Here is a 26,678-nt window from a genome sequence, read left to right on the forward strand (position 1 = left end):
CAGCGCGATGGTATTCCTGAGTCTCCATCCAGGACTTGCATGAATGACTGTTGTGAAAACCAAGGGGAAGCTACTGGCACGATGAAGGAAGCCCTGAACACCACCAGAGATGGAGGACCTTCATTGCTGCCCTAAATACCAGAAGCATAGCAATCAGTAAGTAAGTGCCAGCCTGCAGTATAATGCTTGAATATTTTGCCAACATTGATCAAAAAATGCCTCTCTTCATAACTGCATCCTTATGGACAAAACTTCTACACCAGTGAATCAATGCAAATAAAGATATTAAAACTCAGATGTCATTATGTTGGCAGCATTATGAATCAGAGCTTCTGCTATATAAACAAAATTCCAGACCACACAAGTCATTTAAGTATTTTGTATATGTGCACATCTGTTATGGTGAATTATAATTTGTTGAAATTAGTATAACCAGGAAAACAACATCATTAGAATAGAATCAGTAAACTGCCCATTTCTGTAAAACAAATACCAGTGCCCAAATACCATTTACAGAAACCCATTGCTGAAAGCTTTTAGTGTCTTCCAACATGGAAAAAGGACTCCTCTGGTGCATATCAAAACCCCTTTTGCCATTTTGTTATTTAGAAAATAGAACACAGAACATTACAGCATAGTACAGGTCCTTTGGCCCATGACATTGTTCCAACCTTTTAACCTATCCAAGAAAAATCTCAAGAATGATTTCATCAGTCCTGAAGAAGGGTCTCAGCTTGAAACGCTGACTGTTTACTCTTTCCCATAGATGTGGTCTGACCTGCTGAGTTTCCAGCATTTTGTGGGTACTACTTTGATTTCCAGCATCTGCAGATTTTCTCTTGTCCAAGAATAGTCCCACTGTTTCCTGGACCTCTGATATCCCTCCAATACTTTCCTTCTGTCACCTTAAAATTAAGCCCCTTCATATTTGCCATTAAAGCCTAGGGAAAAAGTTTCTGGCTACCCACTCTATCTACGCCTCTTACCATCTTGTACACTGCTATCATGTCACTTATCATCCTCCTTTGCCCCAAAGAGAAAAAGCCCCAGCTCACTCAACCCACCTTCATAAAACATAACCTCGAGTCCAGGCAGTAATCTGGTAAATATCCCCTGAGGCCTTTCTAAGGCTTCCATGTCTCTCCAATAATGAGGCGACCAGAACAGAACACTACATTGCAAGTGTAGTCTAACCAGAGTTTTATAGTGCTGCAACATTTTCTTGCAGCTCTTGAACCAAATCCCCTGACTAGTGAAGGCCAACACACCATACTACTTCTTAACGACCCTATCAACTTTGAGGAATCTATGGCTGTGGACATGTTACGGATGTGTTATGGATCTATACTGCAGTGTCTACCTCCCCAGCAGTTTAACTAGAGAAACAGCCTTGAACCCATGATGCAGCTGGAAGGAATGAAAGTGTTTCTGCAGCCCCACTGTTATCATCAGGATCACCACTAGCCTGGAAGCACCAACCATTTTCACCACAGCTCCAGTACGCAATGAAGTACTGAACCAGCTCATTCTGATTGGGGCTGACAGGTCTCGCAAACAGCTTCAAAATGCACATTTAGGATGCAGAAGGTACACATGCCATTTGTGTGGTCACATGCCACACAGTCGATGTGGAGAGGATGTTTCTTATAGTGGGTGAGTCTAGGACCAGAGGGCACAGCCTCAGAATAGAGGGACATCTATTTAGATGAGGAGGAATTTCTTTAGTTAGAGAGTAATGCATTTGTGGAATTCTTTGCCACAGAGGTGTGTGAAGGCCGTCTTTGGGTATATTGAAAGTGGAGGTTTGACAACATTTTCAGTTTTGAGAGTTACTACCTATACAAACTAGTAAGGGGCTCCTCTTCTAAAAGCCTTCTTCCTTTGTACTAGTTGGTTAGTTATTTTTAATGTAACTTATAGTTTTTTTATGCCTGCACTGTACTCCTACCACAAGCAATACATTTAATGCCTAATGTCCGTGACAATGAACCTGACTCCGATTCTGATTCCGAAATCATATCCCAAACAAAACTCAACCTTTCAGGGTCACAGCAAGAACAAGAGATAACTGGGGGAGTAAGTCCATGTGAGTTTAACCCTTTCAGTGGTACTCCATTGATCCTCTAACTATCTTAATGGTTGTGGGTATTATAAGACCATCAGACCATAAGATATGGGAGTAAAATTAGGCCATTTGGCCCATCAAGTCTGCTCCACCATTTCATCATGGCTGATACAATTTTACTCTCTGAACCAATTTCCTCCCTTCTCCCCATATCCCTTCATGCCCTGACTAATCAAAAATCTATCAACCTCTGCCTTAAATATACATACAGGCTTGGCCTCCACAGCTACCTGGGGCAATGGATTCTGCAGATTCACCACTCTCTGACTAAATAAATTCCTCTTCATTTCCAGTCTAAAAGGATGCCCCTCTATTCTGATGCTGCGTCCTCTGGTCCTAGACTCTCCCACCATAAGAAATATCCTCTCCACATCCACACCATCAAGGCCTGTCACCATTCATATAACCATATTACAATTACAGCACGGAAACAGGCCATCTCGGCTCTTCTAGTCCGTGCCGAACTCTTACTCTCACCTAGTCCCACCAACCTGCACTCAGCCCATAACCCTCCATTCCTTTCCTGTCCATATATCTATCCAATTTAACTTTAAACGACAACATCAAATCTGCCTCAACCATTTCTGCTGGAAGCTCGTTCCACACAGCTACCACTCTCGGAGTAAAGAAGTTCCCCCTCATGTTACCCCTAAATTCGATTGGTTTCAATTAGGTCCATAAGACCATAAGACATAGGAGCAGAATAAGGCCATTCAGCCCATTGAGTCTGCCCTGCCATTCCATTATAACTGATCCCAGATCCCAGTCAACCCCACACACCTGCCTTCTTGCCATATCCTTTGATGCCCTGACTGATCAGGAAACCATCAACTTCCACCTTAAATAATCCGACAGACTTGGCCTCCACCACAGTCTGTGGCAGAACATTCCACAGATTCACCATTCTCTGGCTTAAAAAAATGCCTCTTTATCTCTGTTCTAAAAGGTCACCTGTCAATGTTAAGGCTGTGTCCTCTAGTTCTGGATACACCCACCATAGGAAACATCCTCTCCACATCCACCCTATCTAGTCCTTACAACACTCGGTAGGTTTCAATGAAATCCCCACACACTCTTCTAAATTGCTGCCTCTTGCCTGTCAGCTATTCCTCTACCCGTGCCAGTATATTATCTGTAACATCCCTCATTCTTCTGAATTCTCGTAAATTCAGGCCCAGAGCCATCACTCTTCCTATGATAAGCCATTCAGTCCTGGAACCATTTTCATGAACCTCCTTTGAACCCTCTCCAATCATCTTGGGTATTGTAGAAAAAGCAATTGGGAATATTGGATTGGCTTTGGTTTGTGTACATGCAGAAAAAGTTATGAAATTCAGAATTTCCAAAACTTACTAATTCTAAATGTGTCAATTATAACTGATCTATTCTCAAATGATTTGTTTTCAAGTGAAATGGATCCCAGAAGCTAATTTCCAGGCCTTTTCTTTTATGGGAGGATCATCCTAATTATATCAAAATCTACAAAAAAACAACAGAAGTGGACAATATTAAATAAAGGTAGAAAATACTGGAATTACTCAGCACATAAGGTAGCTTCCATGAAAAAAGAAGCAGAGAACATTTTCAGGTTATTAGAACTTGTAGGATCTATGTATCTGTCTGTATCTGCATTGTATTCTGTATTGATCATTTATTATGGTAATTAGTCAGATGAGTCAGGGCATCCTATTTGTGTTTTGTTCGTCAGTTTGCTTTTCACATTGTATGTCATTGATTTAGATTGTGGAATTGATGGCTTTGTGGCAAAGTTTTCCTAGCTGGGGGCCAGCCAATGTCCTATCACTTTCTAATGCTCAATTACGCTGTGCTTACACTTGGGTGCACTTAAGTTTCATCGTTTCAAGATTGCATGTTTGCTAATTGCTAATAAAGGATCAAATAAAGGTTTTTAATCACTATTGGAGTGAGGACGTGTCATGCAAGTAAAACAAAATGCGCGGTGTTTCAATTTGGTTTGGCCACTACAGAACTCCTCTTCCACCTAAAGCATTTACTCTTGCTCTTCCCGCAGATGCCAGCCAACTTGCTGAGTGTTTCCAGCATTTTGTGTTTTAGTCTTTAATCTGACCCCATTCTTAGCACAAACTGTATTTTGGTTCCTTTCCTCAAGACCACTAGCCTTCTGCTTCCTGCCCGAGGGTCTGGACAGACAGGCGGCTCCACAGTACTTGCCAGTGTTTCCCGTTATATCACGTTCCCTGACAGTCTAACAAGCCAACTAAGTTGTTGGGCCTTCTCTCCAAAAACTGGCAACAAGCTAAGCTGACAGCTCCAGAGAAAATGACTCTATTCAAACAGCATTGTTCAAACCAGTGCCTCCCTGACTTGCACTTTTATGCAGTGGCCTGGAAGGAAAGAGCTTGCTGGAAGTCAGATGGCATTTGATCTGACCTCTTACACCACCACCGGACTCAGTTTTGCTGAACTGAAGTGTCGGATGTATCTTAGGTCAGGACTAAGCTCTACAACAAGGTTGGCATATCACAAAATCACTAATCTGAATAAAATAGCTAGATGGCTTTGGCTTATTTCATTTTAATTAATCTCAATGTGTTGATCAATTTATATGTAAATGAATGTTTAGCAAAAATTATTGTATCAATGATATTTAATGTCAATTCTTAATGTTATTATATGTCTAGATTGATTAGAAAAATTTGAAGGAAAATTAAAGATTAGCTTTATTTGTCATATGTAGATCAAAACATTGAAACACAGTGAAATGTGTCATCTGCGTCAATGACCAATACAGTCCGAGGATGTGCTGAGGGCAGCCCACAAGTGGCGCCAACATCGCATGCCCACAGCTTACTAACCCTCACTCTAACCGTACGTCTATGGATTAAGGGAGGACACTGAAGGACCTGGAGGAAACTGACATGGTGCTGTCTGGGCTGCTGAGTTCCTCCAGCATTTTGTGCGTGTTGCACAGTCACAAGCAGAATGGAGTTGTGTTGAGCTGAAGGGTGGGGTGCATCTTGCATCAGACCCTAGCTCTCTGACTAGACATTGTCACTGAGCAGTAGAGTGCATCAGTTTTGTTATTAATAGGTGATATTACATAGGGCTCAGATACCTACAAGGAGTGACTCCAGCAGATCTGCTGGGATCATGTACAACATGGCCCTTCAATACGTACAGTATGCACAATATTATTCCTTTGCTCTGAAGAAACATATCACATGACCAGTCTAAGCACCGTCTGATCACTGATCTATCTTTCAGTAACTTCTAACCATTACTTAAAAGTGAACGTTAACCATTGGCAAAATTGCCCAGATTGTATCTAGTAACATTAGCTCCCTATTGTCTATCCTTTCTCTGGACCTAAATGCTACTCTTCAATCACCTATCCATAAAGGCTTTAAAGCATCGGCATTTTGCCAAATCTGATATAGATGCAAGCAAAGCTAGCTTTTTGATTGGCATAACATTTAGAGGTATTAAATTTAGGGTGAAAGGTAAAATATTTAAAGGAAGTCTAAGGGAGAGCTTCTTCATTCAGAGGGTGGGTCACAAATGGATCGACTTGCGAGTGGAAGTTCTGGATGCAAGCTGCGTTGAAGGTTGGATAGATAATTGGATGACAGAGCCAGGTGCAGGTAGGTGGGACAACACAGACGACCAGACTGGCATGTATTAGATGGGCTGAAGGGCCTGTTTCTGTGTTGTATTGCTCTTTTCTGTGCTGTATTGATCTATCGATCAATGACCATCGAACCTCACTCCATTTACCTACAGGCTCCCAAATCAGTGTCCCTTGCCTCACTCAGCTCCCTCAGCGTTCCATTACTGAGACTGTCATATCCTTCTGTCATAAAATGCAACATCTATATTTTCTTCAACTAAAAGCCCTACTTTTCTACAACAAACCTTAACTGATCCTACATATTTATCTGTATAACAATTTATTTTATTTTCCTAAGCAACAGACACAAAATGATGAGATTAGATTGGTTACTACAAACACTGAGGGCCGAAGGTCCTGTCCTTGTGCTGTTTGTTCTATCCGTTCTAAGTTCTAGAACCAAGACATTGGTCCCTATGACAGTAGTGTTTCACCTGTTAATAGAATCCTAGAGTTATGCAGCACAGAAACCGACCATTCAGCTCAACGAGTCCTTGCTGACCACTGCATTCTCCCCACTAATCCCAGTTTCCTGTATTCAGCCCATGAAACACCAAGTCCTTCCCTTCCTATCCAAATGCCTTTTAACTATTGAAAATGTACCTGCCTCGACTTCTTCCTCTGGCAGCTTATTCCAGGTACTCTCCACCGTCTGTGTACGGATGTTACCTCTTAGGTCTCTTTTCACTCTCTCATGATTTTCTAAACTTCTGTGAGGTCACCTTTCATTCTCGTACACTCAAATGGTTGTAAAGGCTCACTTATTATCAAAGTATACAACTCTGAAAATCTTCTTCTCCAGATAGCCATGGAACCAAGAAAGAAAAGAACAGCAGCACGAAAATCAACCTCCAAATCACTCCCCTCTGCACAAAAATGAACAAAAATGCAACAGGCACATCGACCCCCAAATCCCCCTCCCCAACACACAAAAAATAAGAAAGATCGGGTGCAAAACGCACTGAATATAAAAAACTATAGGACTGAAAAAAGACTATAGTCCAAATCCGTATCCAAAACACAAAGCCAGAGTAACATTCTCCAGGCCCTGTGGCTGGTCATTCCCTCTCCATAGCAGAGCAATCCTTCCACCGATCAAAATGCAGACTCCCGTATCTGTAGCAGTAGCAACCAATGAATAAAGACAACCTGGTGTGGCAAACATCTCCCGATAACACAGGCCCTCTAGGCTAAACTTCTTCTTCATTCTCTCCATCAGGCCAATGTCATTTCTATAATAGGGTGAACAAAACTGTGAACAATATTCCAAGTATGGTCTCACCAGTGACTTTAACTGCAACATAATATCCCTCCTCTGAAATTCGATAACATAAAGTCTGTAAGATATTTTTCTGCATATTGGGAGGTTGTAGCTATGTAAAATATTGAGAAAGCTAAATTCCACAGCAGAAGCATAGAAGCATGAGGGTGTGACTCCATAATTCTTCTGTAAGCTGAGGAGCTGGGTTTATTTCGTAGCATTTTCCAGAAAAAAAAGCTGGGTAAACAATGGCTGCCTTTCAGTCCAAAGTTAAAATGGAAGGGAATAGCATAGGCATGCAAAACTGGATGGAAGTATCACCAGAGAATTAAAAAATATATATTAAAAGGTAACCAACTGACTGAATTTGATGAAGAGTCCAGCTTGAAATGTCATCTCTTCATTCCTTTCCATAGATGCTGCCTGAGTTCCTGCAGCATTTTGGATGTGTTCCTCCGGATTTCCAGCATCAGCAGAATCTCACACATGTGGTGTGTGTGTGTGTGTGTGTGTGTGTGTGTGTGTGTGTGTGTGTGTCTTTGTGTGTGAGTATAACTGAATCATCCTGTTTTAATCCATTTGTTCCTTCAGAGATATCTTTACACTGGCATTCAGTACAGGGATCGATTACTCTGATCTCCTGCCCCTTTATATTGATTGAATGCCCTCTTTACATTTTATGTGGTAGTGAGATAGATTAATGCTGTCTTTATACCACTCAACTGCTTTCTGAATTGGTTCTGCAACATTGCCCCAGTCCACTGGTGTAATTAAATCTATTCCATTTTATAACATGACATGAATTCTCCAGTCCCTGATATCTAACAACCCACATTCAAACTTTCACATCCACAGCTGCCTGAGAGTCATTGTTTACAGCCATGTTCTGTTGCTGTGACTTCCTGAATGGCTTAAAACAAAACTCCATTGGTCTGCACAGATATCCTGAAACTCAGCCACAAATTAAGATGCCAGTACAGCTGTGGAGAGTGGAAATGCATGAGATTCTGCAGATGCTGAAAATCCAGGGCAAATCAAGCCAAATACTGGAGGAACTGAGCAGGTTGGGAATCATCTATGGAGGGGAATAAACAGTCAACATTTCAGGGCAAGACCCTGTGGTAAACCATGTATATATGTTGTAACTGGGTTACCTGTCTGGACACACCCCTCTGCTGACTGCCCCTGTGGCTCCTCCCACAGAGTCCTGTATAAAGGTGTTCGCCTTGCCCCTCCCCCTCAGTCTGGGGGCAGACACTCACTGTGGAGGTCGTATTGTACAGCGAATAAAAGCCTTTCAGTATTTTACCAAACCTCAGTCTTTTGGAGTAATTGAAGGTGCTTCAGACCCTTCATCAGGGCTAGAACGGAAGGGAGGAGAAGCCAGGATCAATGAAATTGGGAAAAGAAGGAGTTCAAGCCGGCAGGTGATAGGTGAGATCAGGAGAGAGGGAAGGTGGGTGGGTGGGGGAGGGGATATGAAGCAGGAAGCTGAGAGGTGTTAGGTGGAAAAGGCAAAGGGCCAAAGGAGGAGGAAGATGATAAGAGAGAAGAGTGGACCATGGGAGAAGGGGACCAAGAAGCACCAGAGGGAGGCCCAACTTCCCTCTCATATGGTTTCACCAATCAGCTGCCAGCTAGTACTCCTCTCACACCTTTTTATCCTGTTTTCTTTCTCCCCTCCTTTCCAGTCCTGATGAAGGGTCTCAGCCCAAAATGTCAACTGTTTATTTCCCTCCATAGATGCGGCCTGATGTGCTGAGTTCCTCCAGCATTTTGTGTATTGCTCTGGATTGAAGAAACTCAGTACAAGAATGACACTCCGAATGATTACTTACCCAAAATCAATTGGAACTGAGGGTAAACTCTCACCCTAACAATAATGTTCACAACCATCAGCCAATGTATCACAGTCTTATGCTCTAGTGAAAATGATCTCTTTACATGGTGTTGATGCCTTCCAAGACTGAAGTTCATTACAATTCTCAGGATGGCCTGTCAGCAGGAGTGCAAGATTATAAGAGTATTTTTTAAACATTTCCTGTAATACTGAAGCTGTTCTCCTTTTATGTAGAGCCTAGAACAGTATAGCAAAGCCCAGTTCAGGCTTTTCTGCCCATAATGTTGTGCCAAGCTTTTAACCTACTACAAGGTCAATCTAACCCTTCCCTCCCACAAAGTCTTCCATTTTACTTTCATCCATATGCCTATCTAAGAGCTTTTGCAATGACCCTAATATACCTGCCTCTACCACCAGCCTTGGCAGTACATCATTCTTTGTGTAAGATAACTACCTCAGACAGCAACCCCCCCCCCATACATTCCTCCAATCACCTTAAAAGTGTGCCCCATTGTATTAGCTATTTCCACCCTGGAAGAAGATGTTGGCTATCCACTCGATCTATGCCTCTTACCTTCTTGTACACTTCTATCAAGTCCAATCTCGCTCTACCCATCCTCATAAGACATGCTTTCCAATTCTAGGCAGCATCCTGGTAAAACTCTACAACCTCTATAAGCTTCCACATCCTTCCTGTAATGAGGAGACCAGGACTTAATACAGTACTTCAACCAGAGATCTGTATATAGATCTATAACACTACCTCACAACTCTTGAACTCAATCTGAATCATGAAGTTCAACACAGCATATGCCTTCTTAACCACCTTATCAACTTGCATGCCAACCTTGAGGGATCTATGGATATAAACCACAAGGTCTCACTGTTCCTTCACACTGCTATGAATCCTGCCATTAATCCTGTACTCCGCCTTTGTCATGGTCCAGTCCATGAAGTCTGCATTCCAGTTCACGGTCCGGTCCATCGATCCTTGTTCCCGTTTTCCTGTTTTCTCCCTTGTTCTGTTGAGTGCCTCAACTGAGGCATCTGATTCTCATTTTGGGCTGGCTATATAAATAGCTCCTAGGTTCAGCTTCATTTGCTGGACTGTTCTCTTCCCTTCCCCTTCCTTTGGAAGCCTTGCCTGGATCCCTGCCTGCGTCCTCGCTTGTAACGCCATCAAGTTCAACCACAAGAGCAAGACCAGTGCCTTGCTGTGTCAAGATAAGGAACAGTCTGTCATTGTTTGGAATTGTCTCTTAGTGTCCTCGCCTCCGCTGGGTAGGTCCGGCCATTTGCCACTACCCTGAGTGGAGAACTGTCTCTTTGTGTTCAGTGTACTGTGTATAGAAAGAACCCCGGCCCTTGGTCCTGTTCCCAAGGACTGGGTCCTGGCTCTGTGTGCTGTGTATGAGTCCCGGCCCTGTGTTCCATGTTCCTGTGCTCAAGTCCAAGGCTCCGTGTTTCCCATGCTCAAGTCCAAGGCTCCGTGTTTCCCATGCTCAAGTCCAAGGCTCCGTGTTTCCCATGCTCAAGTCCAAGGCTCCGAGGGTCCTGTCTTCCAAGACCAAGTCATGGCTTCATGTTCTCGTCCTGTCCATGTGCCTCACCCAGCCCAGGAGCACCTCGCCCAGCCCTGTCCAGGAGATCACTCGTCCTGTCCAGAAGTCTCACGTCCAGTCCTGTAGCCACGTCTTGTCCTCACCTAAACCCGGATTCTGGTTCCTAGTCAAGATCCGGTTCCTAGTCCTAACCAAGATCCAGGTTCCGGGTCCTTGTCCAGGCTCTAGTTCCGGAGTACCGTGTCCCTAGCCCAGACTCTTCGTTCCTATTCCTTGTCCGGGTTCCATGTTTCTTGTCCATGTCCTCGCCCAGACCCTGCATCCTAGTCTCATCCAGGGCCTGTGTCAATGTCCAGCATCCTTTCTTCCCCACTCCCCTTGCTTTCTTGCCAAACCTAGTCCTGTTCTTAGAACTTCAGTGTCTGTATCTTGCATTTGGGTCTGCTCCCAATGCCCCCGTATGACAGCCTTGAAGTATGTCCTTCCACAGAGTATCACCTCACACATTACCAGATTGAATTCCATGTAAAGAGACTGGCTTCAGATGTTGGTGGAGGAGGAGAGAATAGCCCACCACAATTACTTCCCTCAGTCCCAAAGTCTGATAGCATAGTTGCAGACACAGCATTTCCACAGTTTTACTTTATCATTACTTCACTAGTCATGTGCTGCCACACAGAATACAATGGGAAACCCATGTAACTTGTGCCAAATATACAAACATTTGTACTTCTGAAACATAAGACCATGAGACATCGGAGCAGAACCAGGTCATTTGGGCCATCGAGTCTCCTCCAGCATTCCATCATGGTTGATTCCATCAGGGATGTGATGTTGAGGCTCTATAAGGCACTCGTGAGACCACACTTGGAGTATTGTGTGTAATTTTGGGCTCCTTATTTTAGAAAGGATATACTGACATTGGAGAGGGTTCAGAGAAGAATCACGAGAATGATTCCAGGAATGGAAGGGTTACTGTATGAGGAACGTCTGGCGGCTCTTGGGCTGTATTGTCTGGAGTTCAGGAGAATGAGGGGGGATCTCATAGAAACATTCAGAATGTTAAAAGGGCCTGAACAGATTAGATATGGCAAAGTTATTTCCCATGGTAGGGTTATTCTAGGACGACTTCAGGATTGAAGGACGTCTTTTTGAACTGAGATGCGGAGAAATTACTTTAGTCAGCGGGTGGTAAATCTGTGGAATTTGTTGCCAAGAGCGGCTGTGGAGACCAAGCCTTTGGGTGTATTTAAGGCAGAGATAAATAGGTTCTTGATTAGCCAGGGCATCAAAGGGTATGGGGTGAAAGCAGGGGAGTGGGGATAACTGGAAGAATTGGATCAGCCCATGATTGAATGGCGGAGCAGACTCGATGGGTCAAATAACCTACTTCTGCTCCTGTATCTTATGGTCTTATGGTCTTATTTACTATCTCTCTCAACCCCTTTCTCCTACATTCTCCCCATAACCGTTGAAGTATTTATTTATCAAGAAGCTATCAACCTCTGCTTTAAATATACCTAATGATATCCTTGTGTTGGTTGTTGACGTTAATGATGCAGTTCACTCTATGTTTCGATGTACTTTAAATATACCCAATGACATGACTTCCAAGGCCATCCTGAATTCCGCAGATTCAACACCCTCTCTGGCTAAAGGAGTTCCTCCTCATCTCTACTGAATGAACGTCCCTTCATTCTGAGGCTCTGCCCTCTGGTCATAGACTCCCCTCCATAGGAAACATCTTCCCCACATCCACTCTCTCTAGGCCTTTCTATAAAGAGTCATTGAGAATTTAAAGTTTTTAGAATTTAAACCCCGTTTAGTTTTCTGGCTTAGTGACAAGTTTATATAATCAACATTGGCATAACAGTAAAGAAAGATGGTGCCTGAGAATAGCGTCTTTTTGCATGAATCTCCCAAGGGAATTATTAATTATACTATTTCGAAACCAGGACAGCTGAAATCTGCAGCCATAAGTCCTAACTCCGTAAGTTAGGAGGTAAAACAGCCTAAAGATCCACACTCACCATTTTAGGAACAGTTAATTCCCCTCTACCATCAGATTTCTGAACAGTCCAATCCACTTTCACGCAGTCTGTTTGTTTGCCTGTTTGCTTATTTATTTAATCATTAATTCTTGGAATTTATGGTAATTTTAAATATATTGTATTGTACAGTTGACACAAAACAACAAATTTCATGACATTTATCAGTGATAATAAACCTGATTCAAATCTATTTTTAAATTTTATGTCTGAATCAAACAAGCGACTGTTTGTATTGAGATTATGCATTATTCTAGTGCCTTCCTGAGTAAGACAACCAAAAAATAAACAAAGTAACACGCACACAAAATTCTGGAGGAACTCAACAGGTCAGGCAGCATCTATGGAAATGAATAAGCAGTCAATGTTTTGGGCCGAGACTCTTCTTCAGGACTGAGAAGGAAGAGGGATGATGCCAGAATAAAAAGGTGGGAGGAGGGGAAAGAAGATAGCTATATGGTGATAGGTGAAGCCAGGTGGGTTAGAAAGATAAAGGGCTAGGGAAGAAGGAATCTGATAGGATAGCAGAGCAGACCATAGGGGAAAGGGAAGGAGGGGGGACCTAGGGGAAGGTGCTAGACAAGTGAGAAGAGATAAGAGGCCAGAGTGGGAAATAGAAGAAGAGGGAGAGGGAAGGTTGGCTTCACCATCTTCTCTCGGATAGCATCAGTACTATTTGTTGCATCTGGATTCTCTCGGTTTCCACCCTTTTAATGGGGGCTGTTTATTCTCTCCACAACTTCCTCTGCCTTGCAACTTAAAACAGGCCTGTTTCCTCACTTTTCTCAGTTTTGGTGAAGCATTAACTTGTTTTTGCTTGCCACTGATAGTGCCTGACTTGCTTTTTCCAGCATTTTCTGCATTCATTGTGCATTATCCAATAAAGAAAAACTTCCACTGCTGCTTCAGGGAGTCAAAATCAGCCTAAAAATGAGGCAGAACTAAAAATGATACCAGAAGGAGTTAATAAATATTCTCATAGGGGTGGTTAACAAAATGGCCTTAAAAGGAGTGGTAAGGCATTAAAAATAGAAAAGATACATAGAAAGAGCATTTCAGATCAGGGGATCTGAAGAGCTGAGGCAAGTAGCTGAACGGGACTCAGAAAAATGTAAAATTTTCAGAAGGATGTGGTGCTGACAAAGGTTAAAGAACTGAGGATGTTGAAACTATGAAAGGATTTAAATAAAATGATGAGAATCTTAAATTAAGCAATCAGGAGGCAACAAAGATCAGCAAACAAGTTGCTCCAAAACTCTAATTATCCATTTCCCATTTTAACTTCCTTGCCTATTTCTAACCATTCCTCCTTTCCAAAAAGCACCAACAGTAGTACACCCATATGGACAATGTTCAGAAAATGTGATTAAGCAGAAGAGCTCTTTTGAAATATTTTTCCCAAGTAGATAACAGACTTGCTGTATCCCACTGTGCAGGTGATAACTATGCACTGTGAAACCTGTCACATATTCATTTCATTTCCTTCATTATGATTCACTCACACTCATTTGCTTCAACCAGAGTGGAGATGGTAAATGTATGTTCTTGGACTAGAAGAGATGTTGTTAGTTTCTTTCAAGCATCATGATGTCTGCTTCTGTTTTATGGTATTATCCAATGACTAAATTGATTAATAACAACTCAATTGAAAATATGCAAGAGCTTGCTCAACTCCAGAATTTGTCTATCCTATTGAAAGAGAGGGTGGTGTGGTGGAGTTACGTGTCTACCAAGGAGGTGAAAGGCATTCCTCCCCTGCACTAGACTACAAGTCACCCTGGGCAAGGTGTAGCACCTGCTTAGTCCACCAATCAGGATCACATGAATCCGTGGGAGCAGGTGGTGGATGGCCGTATGAGCACCTGGTGCATATCATGTCCCAGTTATGCGACCATTAATGCCAAGCAGATAATCTCTGAAGAATATTGATGGTGGCAGGAGTCAGCTACCTTGTAAAGACACTGCCCAGAAAAAAGGATTGGCAAACCACTTCTGTAGAAAAATTTGCCAAGAACAACCATGGTCATGGAAAGACCATGATCACCCATGTTATATGACACTACTCAGAATGAACAAATGACCGCAAGATATTTTTCATTTTCTTCATTTCCAGCATTCACAGGTTTTATTTAGCTCTTTATTTCTAGTATGGGGACCACAGGCAATGTCGAGTAGGCAACTTGTTCCCCACTTTAGGCTTCCAGCCTCACTCTCTTTGCAATCACTCCATTTACCCAGTGAGCCACAGAGGCTCATAGCTGGACTGGGCTTGAACTAGACTGGCTACTGTAGCCACCTTGTGTTGGTCCAATATCTGCCATTGCCTCCAGGGGATCCATTAACCTGGAAGCCTGGATGCCCTGAGGTGGACTGGTATGGATTTGCTAATGGTTTATTATTGTCACATATACCAAAGTATAGTGACAAACTTGTCTTGCACACTTTTCAAATGATTACACAGTTCATTGATCTAGAATAAGATAAAGCAATAACAATGCAGAATACAGTGTAAAAGCTTTACTGAGGCAATGAAAAGTATAGACAGGTTCCATAGTGGGGAGGCTGGTTCCAGTCACATGCTGAGCTGTGTCCGCAAGTCCCTGAAGTTTCTAGCGGTCACGTCCATAACCGTTGCCATAGCAATCTGTAATGGTGAGCAGCCACTCAGTCTCAAGTGGTAAATCCCCAGGACAGTCTCCCTGAACACCTTAGTGGACTTTGGACAGGCTGTCATTATCAAAGACCTGTGTTTAAAAAGCTTTGAGAGATTTGAAAACATTTCAAATAAACATCATAATTTTTTAAAGAAAAACTTTATAATAACAAAATAACTTAATCTACTGAAATTAATTTAAACAGTAAAAATTTAAAAAATATAAACAAATACATTTTTAATCAAGGCCGATCAAGTGAATAGGACTGTGCTACTTACACAAGCAATAGCACAGAGATGAGGGGTTGGATACCAATTACAACAGGTTTCTCAGCTCAGTGTTGGGCTATTGAGCTCAGAAATCAGATGCACTTGTACCTGACCTCTAACTTGTCTCTGACATCAGCAGTTCAGTGCACTGGCATGGAGTTGCCAAGGTAACCAGAGAAGGAGATTTCATTTTCTATGAGCAATATTTTGATCATTTTTTTTATTAAATCAGAAATTCTGCTTGGGCAAGGTGTTGTAAAGCAATGAAATCCTATGGAATGAATACCTATCAAAAATTTGGGCTTCAGGAGAGTTGGGACAAAATTTGCGATGTAAATAAAAGTATCCGACCAAATATTACTACGCTAAATTGCCTCAATAACATGACTTCAAGGCAGAAGTTGTATATTTTGAGGCAACACAGTACCGTAGCAGTTTGTGGATCACTTTACAGTGCTAGTAATAAGGATTCAATTCCCATCACTGTCTGTAAGAAGTTTCTATGTTCTCCCTGTGACAGCATGGGTTAGGTCCCACATTCCAAAGACATATAAGTCAGGGTTAGTAAATTGTGGGCATGCTATGTTGCCACTGAAAGCGTGGCGACAGTTGTGGGCTGCCTCCAGGACATCCTCGGACTGTGTTGGCTATGGGCACAAATGAAGCATACTACTGTCTCTTCTGACATACATGTGACAAATAAAGCTAATCTTAAATTCCTTAAAAACATTGTTAAGAGAGAACTGGTATCTTCAGAACGAAGACACAATGCGAAGTAATTAATCCAACTTCTGCTGCTACTTCCTTTTTTTTGGTTTTTTGAGTCAAATTACATCCAATGTGCAATTCACAGACAACGCTTATCTTACACTTTGCAGTTCCACCTCTGAGGACTGTATGTGCAATCTCTCTTTCCCTGTGTGAGGAGCAGATACATTGATGCAAAGACCAAACCTCTGTTAACAATTACCTCCTGCTACACTCTCATTTAAGCAACAACTCCGTGTAGTCCTGAGCAATTCCAAATGAGCCTGATGAAAAATACGCAGTAAGGAGAGGTCGGAGAGGGGAGGAGGAACTATTGCAAAATAATCCTAATGATCGGAGATTGTTAGTGCTTCTATTTTCCATGTCAAATTAAGCTCTGTCCATAATTGATACCTGGTACTTTGCAAATCAGAAGCAGATGGCAAAGTAGTTCCTCACTGCTGGAAACTATTTTTTGATAGCTGTGGTTAACAGCCTTGGTTGTTCCTCCTACACCCATTAATATAAAAGATAAAAACAGTGTAACACCAATTCATATGCATACACAATCTAATTCATTTACAACTTTTTTTTTTAATGTCTGTACATTCTATATTAACCCTTAATTCTTAGAGTCATGAGAACTGAAAATTAAAGTGGAAACAGTAATTTACTAAGTGCTTTTTTTGTTTTGGCCTTCTCTCCTGAAGGCTTTGCTTATGATAGCAAATTTCTAGAGGTGTAACTTGGAGAGCATTCTAACTGGTTGCATCGTGATCTGGTATGGAGGGGCCACTGCACGGGACTGGAAAAAGTTGAGGACAGATGAAAACTCAGCCAGTTCCATCATGGGCACTACTCTCCCCAGCATCAAGGGCATCTTCAAAGGGCAATTCCTTAAAATATATACAGTATATATATATATATACACACATAGTCGTCATGGCTACCCCTCGAGGTCAAGGATGATGGTCTTTGTTCTGTTGATCTACTTATGGGATCTCAAGTGGCTTATGAGTCCAATCTTGGCTTTGAAAGTTCTTCCGCATTCAGGACAGGTAGTTCCAGATCGCCGATCGGGCTTTGGATGTTGCTGCCTCTCTTTCCATTTTATATATATATACCTGGATATATATCCTACCAATGGCTGGATATCGCAGGGCTGAGGAACAGCATAGAGGCAATCATGATTACACAAGAACAGGCACTGAGCACAAGAGCTATAGAAGCAGGGGTCTATCACACCAGACAAGACCCAAGATGCAGACTCTGCAAGGAATTAGCTGAAACCATCCAACACATAGCAGCAGGGTGCAAGAATCAGGCAGGGTCAGCATACTCTGAGAGGCACAACCAAGTTGCAGGAATTGTGTACAGGAACATCTGTGCTGAGTATGGATGGGACACTCCCAAGTCCAAATGGGAAACACCCAAGGAGGTAGTGAAGAATGACAGAGCTAAGATCCTGTGGGACTTCCGAATACAGACTGATAAGCAGGTACTGACCAACCAGATAATGTAACATTGGAAAAGGAACAGAAGAAAGCAATAGATGTGACAATCCAGAATGGCAGTAACATCAGGAAGAGAGAATATGCAAAGTTGGAGAAATACCAGGGTTTGAAAGAGCAGATAGAAAGTATGTGGACAGTTAAAGCTGGAGTAATCCTGGTGGTGATGGGAGCACTTGGAGCTGTGACACCTGGACTGGGAGAGACTCCAACAAATCCCAGGAGCAACATTTGAGGTCTCGGTCCAGAAGAGCGCACTACTAGGAACAGCAAGGATACTGCGCTGACACCTCAAGCCCCCGGGGTCTCTGGTAGAGGACCCAAGATTGAGAGAAAAGTACACATACACACCATCTATAAGGGGTGAGAAATATATATATATATTTCTATAGATCTCATTGTATTTATACTTTTCCTGTGTATTGCTCTGTAGTACTGCCACAAAATAACAAATTTCATGACATATGCCACTGATATTAAACCCAGTTCTGAAGCTGAAGCATTGCTCAGAGCTACCTAGCATCCTCCAGATACCTTGTCAAGTTACTGTTCTTCACAGTGACAGCAACCAATTTGGTCATGGGAGGCATCGTAACTGACTCCAATCCATTCATGACTCGATGTCCGATTGTTTTCCAGTAAAGGCTCATTGGATAATGATTGGGAACAGGAATCTTGCCTTATTTTCCTTTGTTTCCAACCACAGGAGCCAACACCGACTACTGTCTTCAGTAAGATCAGCAAACATAGTATCGAACTTTAGACTTTGTGATGTGTATGACGATATCACGAAGTATAATAAAAATCACAGGCTGTTTCTTTTTGTTAGCTGTATAAATTTTTCCACTGGATTCTTGTAATCCAAAACAAAATGTGTTCTTTGTAGCTGCTGATACTAATATATTTACAGACTAACTTCTGGCACCATACTAATACTGTCTTGAATCACTCATATACTGAACAATAACGATCATTACAATTCTGCTGTGCATAGTATGTGGAGATATACTATACAAGCACGATAATAATTTGAAAGAATGCATATAACAACAGGCTAACTAATATCCCAAACATATTTACTATCTGAATCCTGTGATTGGAGAACACCTTCCTCCAGGCAGACTTCACTATATTTTTTATGGAACTCCAAGAACTGGATGGGTGGATCAAATAAAATTCTATTTCTCATTTCAAATCAATTCACTTCACATATTGCCTTACTTTAAATTTGAACAGATGTCATTGCATGCAAACTCCTGCATCAAAACATTATTTTCATTTGGCATTAACCCTTGTAAGGCTGAACTACATAATATCAAAACTACTGAAAGGAAAAGAGCATTTAAAAAAAAGCTGCTGGTGAACTTCCAGAACTGCTCTGTTTTCTCACTAATCTCATTCACTCAGCTAGAGTCACACTGTTTGCCTTGGAGAAATGAGTTTTTAACAGTAGATGAATCAGCCCTGTAACAATCACCAATATTTTGAAGTATTTTCTACACATTGTCTTAGTTTTACAGATAACTAACTTACATTTTTGCTACTGGTTAGCAGCAACATGAGAACTTTATCCCTCTGCTCCTTTCAGATCCAAGTCCTTGTCCCTATGTCTTTTAAATATTATATTTGTATTTGCTTACACTACCTTCTCTGGTAGCTCATTCCAAATATTCACCACCCCTCTGTGTAAAAAAAACATGCCCCTCAAATCTACTTTAAAATTTTTCCCTCTCATCTTAAAACTATTCCCTTGAGATCTAGACGTCCATGCCTTGGGAAAAAAAAGCACCTCTAGACTCTCCTTCCCTGCCCTTTTGCATGCATAAGGACAAAGTAAAATTGAACTATGCTAGATAAAAGAGAGAACTAGATACATACAATTCGAAGTAGTTATGACAAGACAAAACACTACTCACAAGAGAAATTTTCTAGCTTTTAAACTTGCACAGTAAGATTAAGCAATGAATATTGAGAATAATCTAAGGTACAAAATAAGCCCCATCTCTTAGAACACAATCTCTTTGAAAGTGTTTTATAGGCTACCTGTACGTAATAAAAATATAGGGTTTTATCTAATGCAAATTTTACCACTTTTGTATAGATCACAGCTAAACAAACCTGTTTAATAAAGATACTGATAGAAGTATAAATCTCATGACAGGACTGATACATTCATTTTTTATAAGAAACACTACAATGTGATTCACCCTCTAGTGCATCTTGTAAATTACCATAACTCTCCCAGTGCCATTGACAAAGTTGGCAGGCATTAGAGTTAAACGTTATCCCAGCCTCACATCATATCCATGCAAGTGAATTTCCAACAACAGTTGTTGGATTTCAATCAAGAGTGCACACCCTGGCCAGTCTTCTGCGTGCTGGCTACAAAACACTGAAAGAAAGCTAGTGGACTCAGTGCACATTATCGGAGACTCAATATAGACCCTGGGCTCAAACCTGTAGCTGTCATTATCTGAACTTTCCAGTGAATTTGGTGAGTTTCCTAGCAAGGTTATCAAATTGCTGCAAACTCTATCCTGGCCCAAAATACCGAAACATCACACACATCACAAGGGAATTAGAACTTTCAATAGAACAAGAAGTCATCTCTGGCTTGCTTGGCCAAATCAAGGTTAAAACTGCAATATTAATAGCAACAGTAGATTCGTTAGCAAGTTCACTCCTCTCAGAATGAGCAAAAGATTAAAACATAATTGACTACAGTTTGGTCATGTGTAGAGGAAAGCATTAAGATACAATAGGAAAACATGGAAAATAACATGGGGACTGTAACTGTAGAAAGTTGTACATATTCTTGCTGCCATCAGATCTATTTTTCACACTTGATTAACACCACACCACAGGGCTGGAAGGAAATGCTTTAGTAATGTCTGCTATCGACATCTAGTGACAGAAAATCAATGAGAGAAAATTGACTACAACTTGGTTTGACTTTTAGATGTAAAATATGTAGTAATTAATAATGAGCTTTATTATCAGTTTAATATGTTCTTACACTCCGTCTCCACTATAGATGAGTAGAGCATACATTAGAAATGTTGAACATATTTGAAGCTGTTAAGGTGAAAGGGAACATGAAGTAAAACTACCTGTTGCAATACTGTATACATGATACACATGTTTTACCCAGTGAATAGTCTCTGTTTCTTCAATATGATGTAACATGATATGCAGCACACATTGCCAGTTAATAGTCTCTGCTCACGATCCATAACTATATTTACATATTCATTTGTTAAGATCTACCTGTCAATCTTGGCTCAAGTTTTCTATTTCAACTAAATTTTGCACAACCTGTTTCAAATATTATTCGGTACAATTCAGTGAGTGGTAAATGATCCATAATGAAACACGCCATAGGTAACGAGGATATTCTATTAATCCCTTGTTGCTAACAATAACCCAATATAACGACAAAACAAGAATGAAGCATATCATGGGAAGAAACTCTCACTGTGCCACATGAATTGACCTTGCTGGCCTCATGTGCCGGTGTCCCCTCACACTGGGCGACAGTGGGATACCGCAGGTGAGTTAGGACAAATAAAACACCCTGTAGATCGCCTACCTGTTTGAATTGTTCTTCGTAGGTCCACTCCTGTTGCTGGGACTGTGCCTGCTGGGGGATCCCGACTGGAGAGTGAGACTGGCCGGGGAGGTGGTAGTGGTGTTGCCCGAATCTGGAGAGCTGCACTGGGGTCCCTTTCAGAGTCTGCCCGGGGGTTGGCACCCCGGGAACACGATGGATCTGATCGTCTTCCATCCCTTCCTCCTCTTCCTCCTCCTCCTCCTCTTCCTCCTCCTCTTCGTTCCCTTCTTCCTCGTCCTCCCCGGGCTCCGGATCGCGTCCCAGCTCCTCCTCGTCGTCGCCCTCCTCCTCCTCCTCCTCCTCCTCGGATTCGGTGAGTCCTGAGGGCAGGCGGCGGCGGCGGCGCTCCGCTGCGATGAGCGGCCGGGTGGCCCCGCTCGAGCCGAGCCCCGCGTCCCCTAGACCGGCCATGGCCGCGGCTCGGACCGCTGCCAGGGCGGCTGCCTGCTGGGCTGCGGCCAGCTGCTGGTGGACAGCTGCGGTCATCGCTTGCTGCTGCTGTTGCTGGTGCTGCTGGTTCTGGGTGTCGCCGCCGACTCGTCTCGCATCTCTCTCCCTCTCTTTCCTCTGCCTCTCTTCCATCTCCAGCCTCGCCTGCTGCTGCCTCTGCAGGTTTTCCATGACCGCTTCCAGCTTCATGCCGTGGGGAGCCTGGCAGTGTGGACTTCCAGAAGAGATCAGGCTGATTCCATTAGAGGCCACCAAGCCTTGCTGTTCACAAGATAATAAAAGTAAGAAGGGAGAGGCGGACAACGAAACAAAAACTTCCCCTAGCCCCACTAGCACCCCGGTCATAGACGTGTATAACGCGGTTTATTTCCAAATCTGCAACACGTTCAAGAGAGGAAACTGACTCAACTTTGTTACATTGCATTGTTAACTTAATCAGAATGGCAGGATGATACTGCATACACCTCGGGAAATGCGAATTAAATTCAACAAACTCAAGAGCTGTTCAGAAATGCATGGATAACCTTTCGAAGTCTTTGGATAAAATTTTAACAGGACCTTAAAAGCGGGTCGCACTCTTAAAAAATAAAAACAAATCGCAGTTGTTCGACTAGTATGTTCTGCAATCCAAAATAAGAATGGATTAAACTCTCCAACCCAATCCGCGGCTAACCGACTAAAATTTGCCTTGCCTTGTGTACATTTTATAATTAGAAAGTCGATTGTTCTCCTTTAGAAGAGAAAAAAAGGCGGGTGAGATCGTCAAACAACGAATGATCACAGATCCAGTCTGTTAAAGTGATATTTGTTGGTCGGCAGCCCCTCAACTAAAATAAGTACCGAATTGGACAACTAATATTACCTGATTCAATGCGTAATGTCTGATTAAATCTTGTCTTTAAAAACTCTGAATCCAGCATATTGCAACCTGCTCAAACCCCCTTTCAGAATTTAATTTTGCAAGGACTGTTAATGCCCAATGCTCCACGAACACATTACAGGATATAGATCTTCATTTGTAAAGGGAAACTCCTATCTACGAATCCCACAATCGGCTGCAACGCCGCTTCGCCACTACAGGAAGTGTCTTTTAAAAAGAACTTACCGAGCTTTTATTTATTTTTCTCTCTTCCCGTGATCTTTCTGCAATCAACAGAAATATCCTCCGCAAAGCAGTTACGATTATTTCCTTCGTATATCTAATGTTCAAATACAAGCACTTTCCCCTTACCCAACGTTATAGTTACTGTTTCCCAGAAGTTTATCAAAACCCGTTCACCTCTGCTTTTAAAAACGAATAGGGGTCAGATTAGTTGTATCGCCACTAAAACTTGCTTTTAGCATGTGCCTGTTTTTATCAATCATTTTCTTTTTTGGGGGAGGGGGAGGGGCAGTGATCGTCCACTTTCCCCTCCATTCATTCATTCAATTCGCTGCCGATCGTTTCCACACAATTAATCTCTGTGTTCACGATCTTTGATCACAATTTGCATCGCTTTATCGCCGCCGACTTTTTTTTATTTAAAGAATGTCTCAGAATTTACCTTCACTATATAAAAAAACTCAAATCATGGACCAAGCGAACAAAACGTCTGTCTTTTTTTTATCAGATGTAATTTTCCCAAAGTCCGGCTCCTGGTCTATATTTTTCAATCCAACTGATTGTTTCTTGTTTTCCCCTCTCTCTTTAATTGTTTCTCCCTTCTCTTTCTCTTTCTCGCTCTGAGGATTGGCAGATCTTGTCACGACTCCTGTTTAGTAACACTTTTATCTCTGCAAAAATCGCTTCCCCGACCGCCAAACCTGATTAAAATATTTACAGAGGGAGAGAGCTGCCGAGTTACGCCTCCGGGCGACCAGAGACCAGAGAGAGAAAGAGAGAGACAGACAGTGCAAAAAAGGAAAATTAAAACAATGCATACAATATAAATAATAAAAAATACACCCTCACCAGTGCCGCTTTATTCACTACACTCGCGTTGTCAACCATGATCTATGTATTTGTTTTGTTTCTTGCTATGTTTTACTTTCCTCGCTCGTTATCCACATGTGTAATCCCTTCGGAAAGTCTAGGTTTCCCTTATTGATTTCGATAATCCCGACGCAATCCCTCTTGGGTCTCTCTCTCTCTCTCCTTTTCTCTTACAGCATTTAACATGCATATAAACAGAGGTATGTGTGGTGTGTGCGTTAGTATACACACATATATATTGCTGCCAACCATTAAATATCGGCCTCCGATTGCAACAAGTGGCTCGAAACGCGCTGGGGCGCTTGCGTAACCTGGTCTGACAGCACCAGACCTCTGCTCCCATTTGCTAAATACACGTCAATTTGTTGATAAATAGAAGCGGCAGCGGTCTAACGGGGGGGTGGGGGGGGGAGAGAAGGAATGTGCGGGCACCGTAGTACAACTTCCAGTGTGATTAATCTTCTAACAATCCCAAAGTGGATCTGCCCTCTCTCTCCCCCACCCCACCACCTTTAAAATGTGGCGGGGGGTTACTTTGTTCTCGTTTGTTGACCACGTTCAGAAGTGGAGGTTATTTGGCAGCAAACTCATCAGGTGAAGTTGGGAGAAACAAAGCAATCGGATTCAAGTCGGGGCGGAAGGTATGCCGGTGTCTGCAGCGGCTCCCGTTCAAAGGTGGGGGGGGGGGGGGAGTATCAGCTTGTGACGAGCTGGAGAGGAGAAGTTCCCCAATGCCACCGTCGCCTCGACGACCCCTGCCCCCTCCAGCATGTCTCAATTTACTGAAATAATTGGGAAAATAACTTAAGTCTAGGGAATATGTGCGTTATTTTTGTGCAGGAGCTAGCTCTGTCATAAACTCTATTATCAACGAATTTTCTGTAGATTCGAGATCATGGATCCCACATAGTATAAACGTATGGGAGATTTGTGAGAGAGAGTATCTGGGGAGTGCCAGGCCTGGGGGCTGGGAGGGTAAATTGTGACAGCCGTAAGACCTATTGATCTCTCAACATATGGGAAATTTACGCCGACAGCGCTGGGTGTGGTTGGGACTTGTAAAGTTCGAGATCGGTAGGGGCAGAAAGCTGAGATATTTAAACATCAAACATTCTGAAAGTTTAGAAATGGGAAAAAAAATGTTCTTTCGACAATAGCCAACAAAGCAAAATAAGGGGTGGGATGGTCAGATACTTCCCCTTGTAAAATTAGTGTGGCTGGATTTTGTCTTGTTTCACAGGGTTATATGAATATCTTAGATATGAATTACAAAGCAATAAAAATCTCGCTTCCTCCAACGCGGTACGCACAAAAAAACTTCATTACGCAACAAGTTTCATTGCAGCCTGAGTAATTGACACGAGCAGCTTTCGCTGAGGTTGTACTTGTACTGAGGCGTGGCTATTAAACCCAGTCAACTAAATATAAAATATATGTAGGAGATAAGGAAAGGGCATAACGACTAATTTAAACAATTCCGGATGTTGTACAGGAGCTCTTGATGCGGAATCTGTACAAACAGCTTTTTAGTTTGCTATCATAGAAACTTTCTGTATATGACTGTGCGCCTGTGTGTGTGTACTTAGGTTTTCGTGATTTTGGCATCAAACTCAAATCTAATACTTTGTGACAATCTAACCAAGGTACTGTATAAACATTTTGTTTATATATATATTACATTGATGATGTTCAGCTATGTGCTTATGACGGAGCTAGCTATGTTGAATCTGGAAGTAAATACACAAAGTTAATGCAATACTTGCACAGTAGTGTAACTTAGATCCCTAGGTAGTTCTTGGATGGTTGTTCTCAGTCAATGCCACTAAGTCTGTCTCTACGTCTTATCGAAGGGTAAACGTCAGACAGAATTCCCACTCTTTATTGCCATCTAGTGACAACTACGAGAAACTGATTCTATACCAGTATTGTCAGAATCAGAATCAGGTTTATTATCACCGGCATGTGACGTAAAATTTGCTAATTTAGCAGCAGCAGTTCAATGCAATACATAATCTAGCAGAGAGAGAGAAAATTCATAAATAAAATAAAACAAAAATAAATAAACAAGTAAATCAATTATGTATATTGAATAGATTTTTTTAAGTGCAAAAACAGAAATACTGTATATTTTAAAAAGTGAGAATAGACAATAGACAATAGGTGCAGGAGTAGGCTATTCAGCCCTTCGAGCCAGCACTACCATTCACTGTGATCAATGCTGATCATCCACAATCAGTACCCTTTTCCTGCCTTCTCCCCATAGCCCTTCACTCCGCTATCTTTAAGAGCTCTATCTAACTATTTCTCGAAAGAATCCAGAGAATTGGCCTCCTCTGCCTTCTGAGGCAGAGCATTCCACAGAACCACAACTGAGGTAGAGTCCAAAGCTTCAATGTCCATTTAGGAATCGGATGGCAGAGGAGAAGAAGCTGTTCCTGAATCGCTGAAAGTATGCCTTCAGGATTCTGTACCTCCTACCTGATGGTAACAGTGAGAAAAGGGCATGCCCTGGGTGCTGGAGGTCCTTAATAATGGACGCTGCCTTTCTGAGACACCGCTCCCAAAAGATGTCCTGGGTACTTTGTAGGCTAGTGCCCAAGATGGAGCTGACTAGATTTACAACCCTCTGCAGCTTCTTTCGGTCCTGTGCAGTAGCCCCTCCATACCAGACAGTGATGCAGCCTGTCAGAATGCTCTCCGTGGTACAACTATAGAAGTTTTTGAGTGTACTTGTTGACATGCCAAATCTCTTCAAACTCCTAATAATGTACAGCCGCTGTCTTGACTTCTTTATAACTACATCGATATGTTGGGACCAATATATAAAATATACATTATAATAAGAATAATACATAAAATAAAATATTTTATTATTTCAATAAAAGATAAATAAGGAGTGTAAAAAGAGAGCAAAAATAGTGAGGTAGTATTCATAGGTTCATTGAAAATTTAGAAATCTAATGGCAGAGTGGAAGAAGGT

The 26,678-nt window shown here is 42.1% G+C and overlaps 1 protein-coding gene across 4 annotated transcripts in view; it reads right to left on the reverse strand.

Moving 5' to 3' along the window:
• Positions 1–23,889, reverse strand: part of arid3c (AT rich interactive domain 3C (BRIGHT-like)) — a 587,014-nt gene extending 563,125 nt beyond the window's left edge. For 3 of the 4 annotated variants that reach the window (XM_063042792.1, XM_063042791.1, XM_063042790.1), the window contains exons 1-2: positions 23,678–23,889; positions 21,256–21,987 (exon numbers count right to left, since the gene is read on the reverse strand). In XM_063042792.1, the coding sequence (XP_062898862.1) occupies positions 21,256–21,987; positions 23,678–23,716 (771 nt within the window). In that variant the 5' untranslated portion in view covers positions 23,717–23,889. Of the gene's footprint in view, positions 1–21,255; positions 21,988–22,831; positions 23,059–23,677 lie in introns of those variants that run through there. The other variant, XM_063042793.1, reaches the window with a different exon arrangement.
• Between the last annotated feature and the right edge of the window lie 2,789 nt (positions 23,890–26,678).

The sequence above is a fragment of the Mobula hypostoma genome, chromosome 3 (genome assembly GCF_963921235.1).
Source record: "Mobula hypostoma chromosome 3, sMobHyp1.1, whole genome shotgun sequence".
In the NCBI taxonomy this organism is placed as follows: domain Eukaryota; kingdom Metazoa; phylum Chordata; class Chondrichthyes; order Myliobatiformes; family Myliobatidae; genus Mobula; species Mobula hypostoma.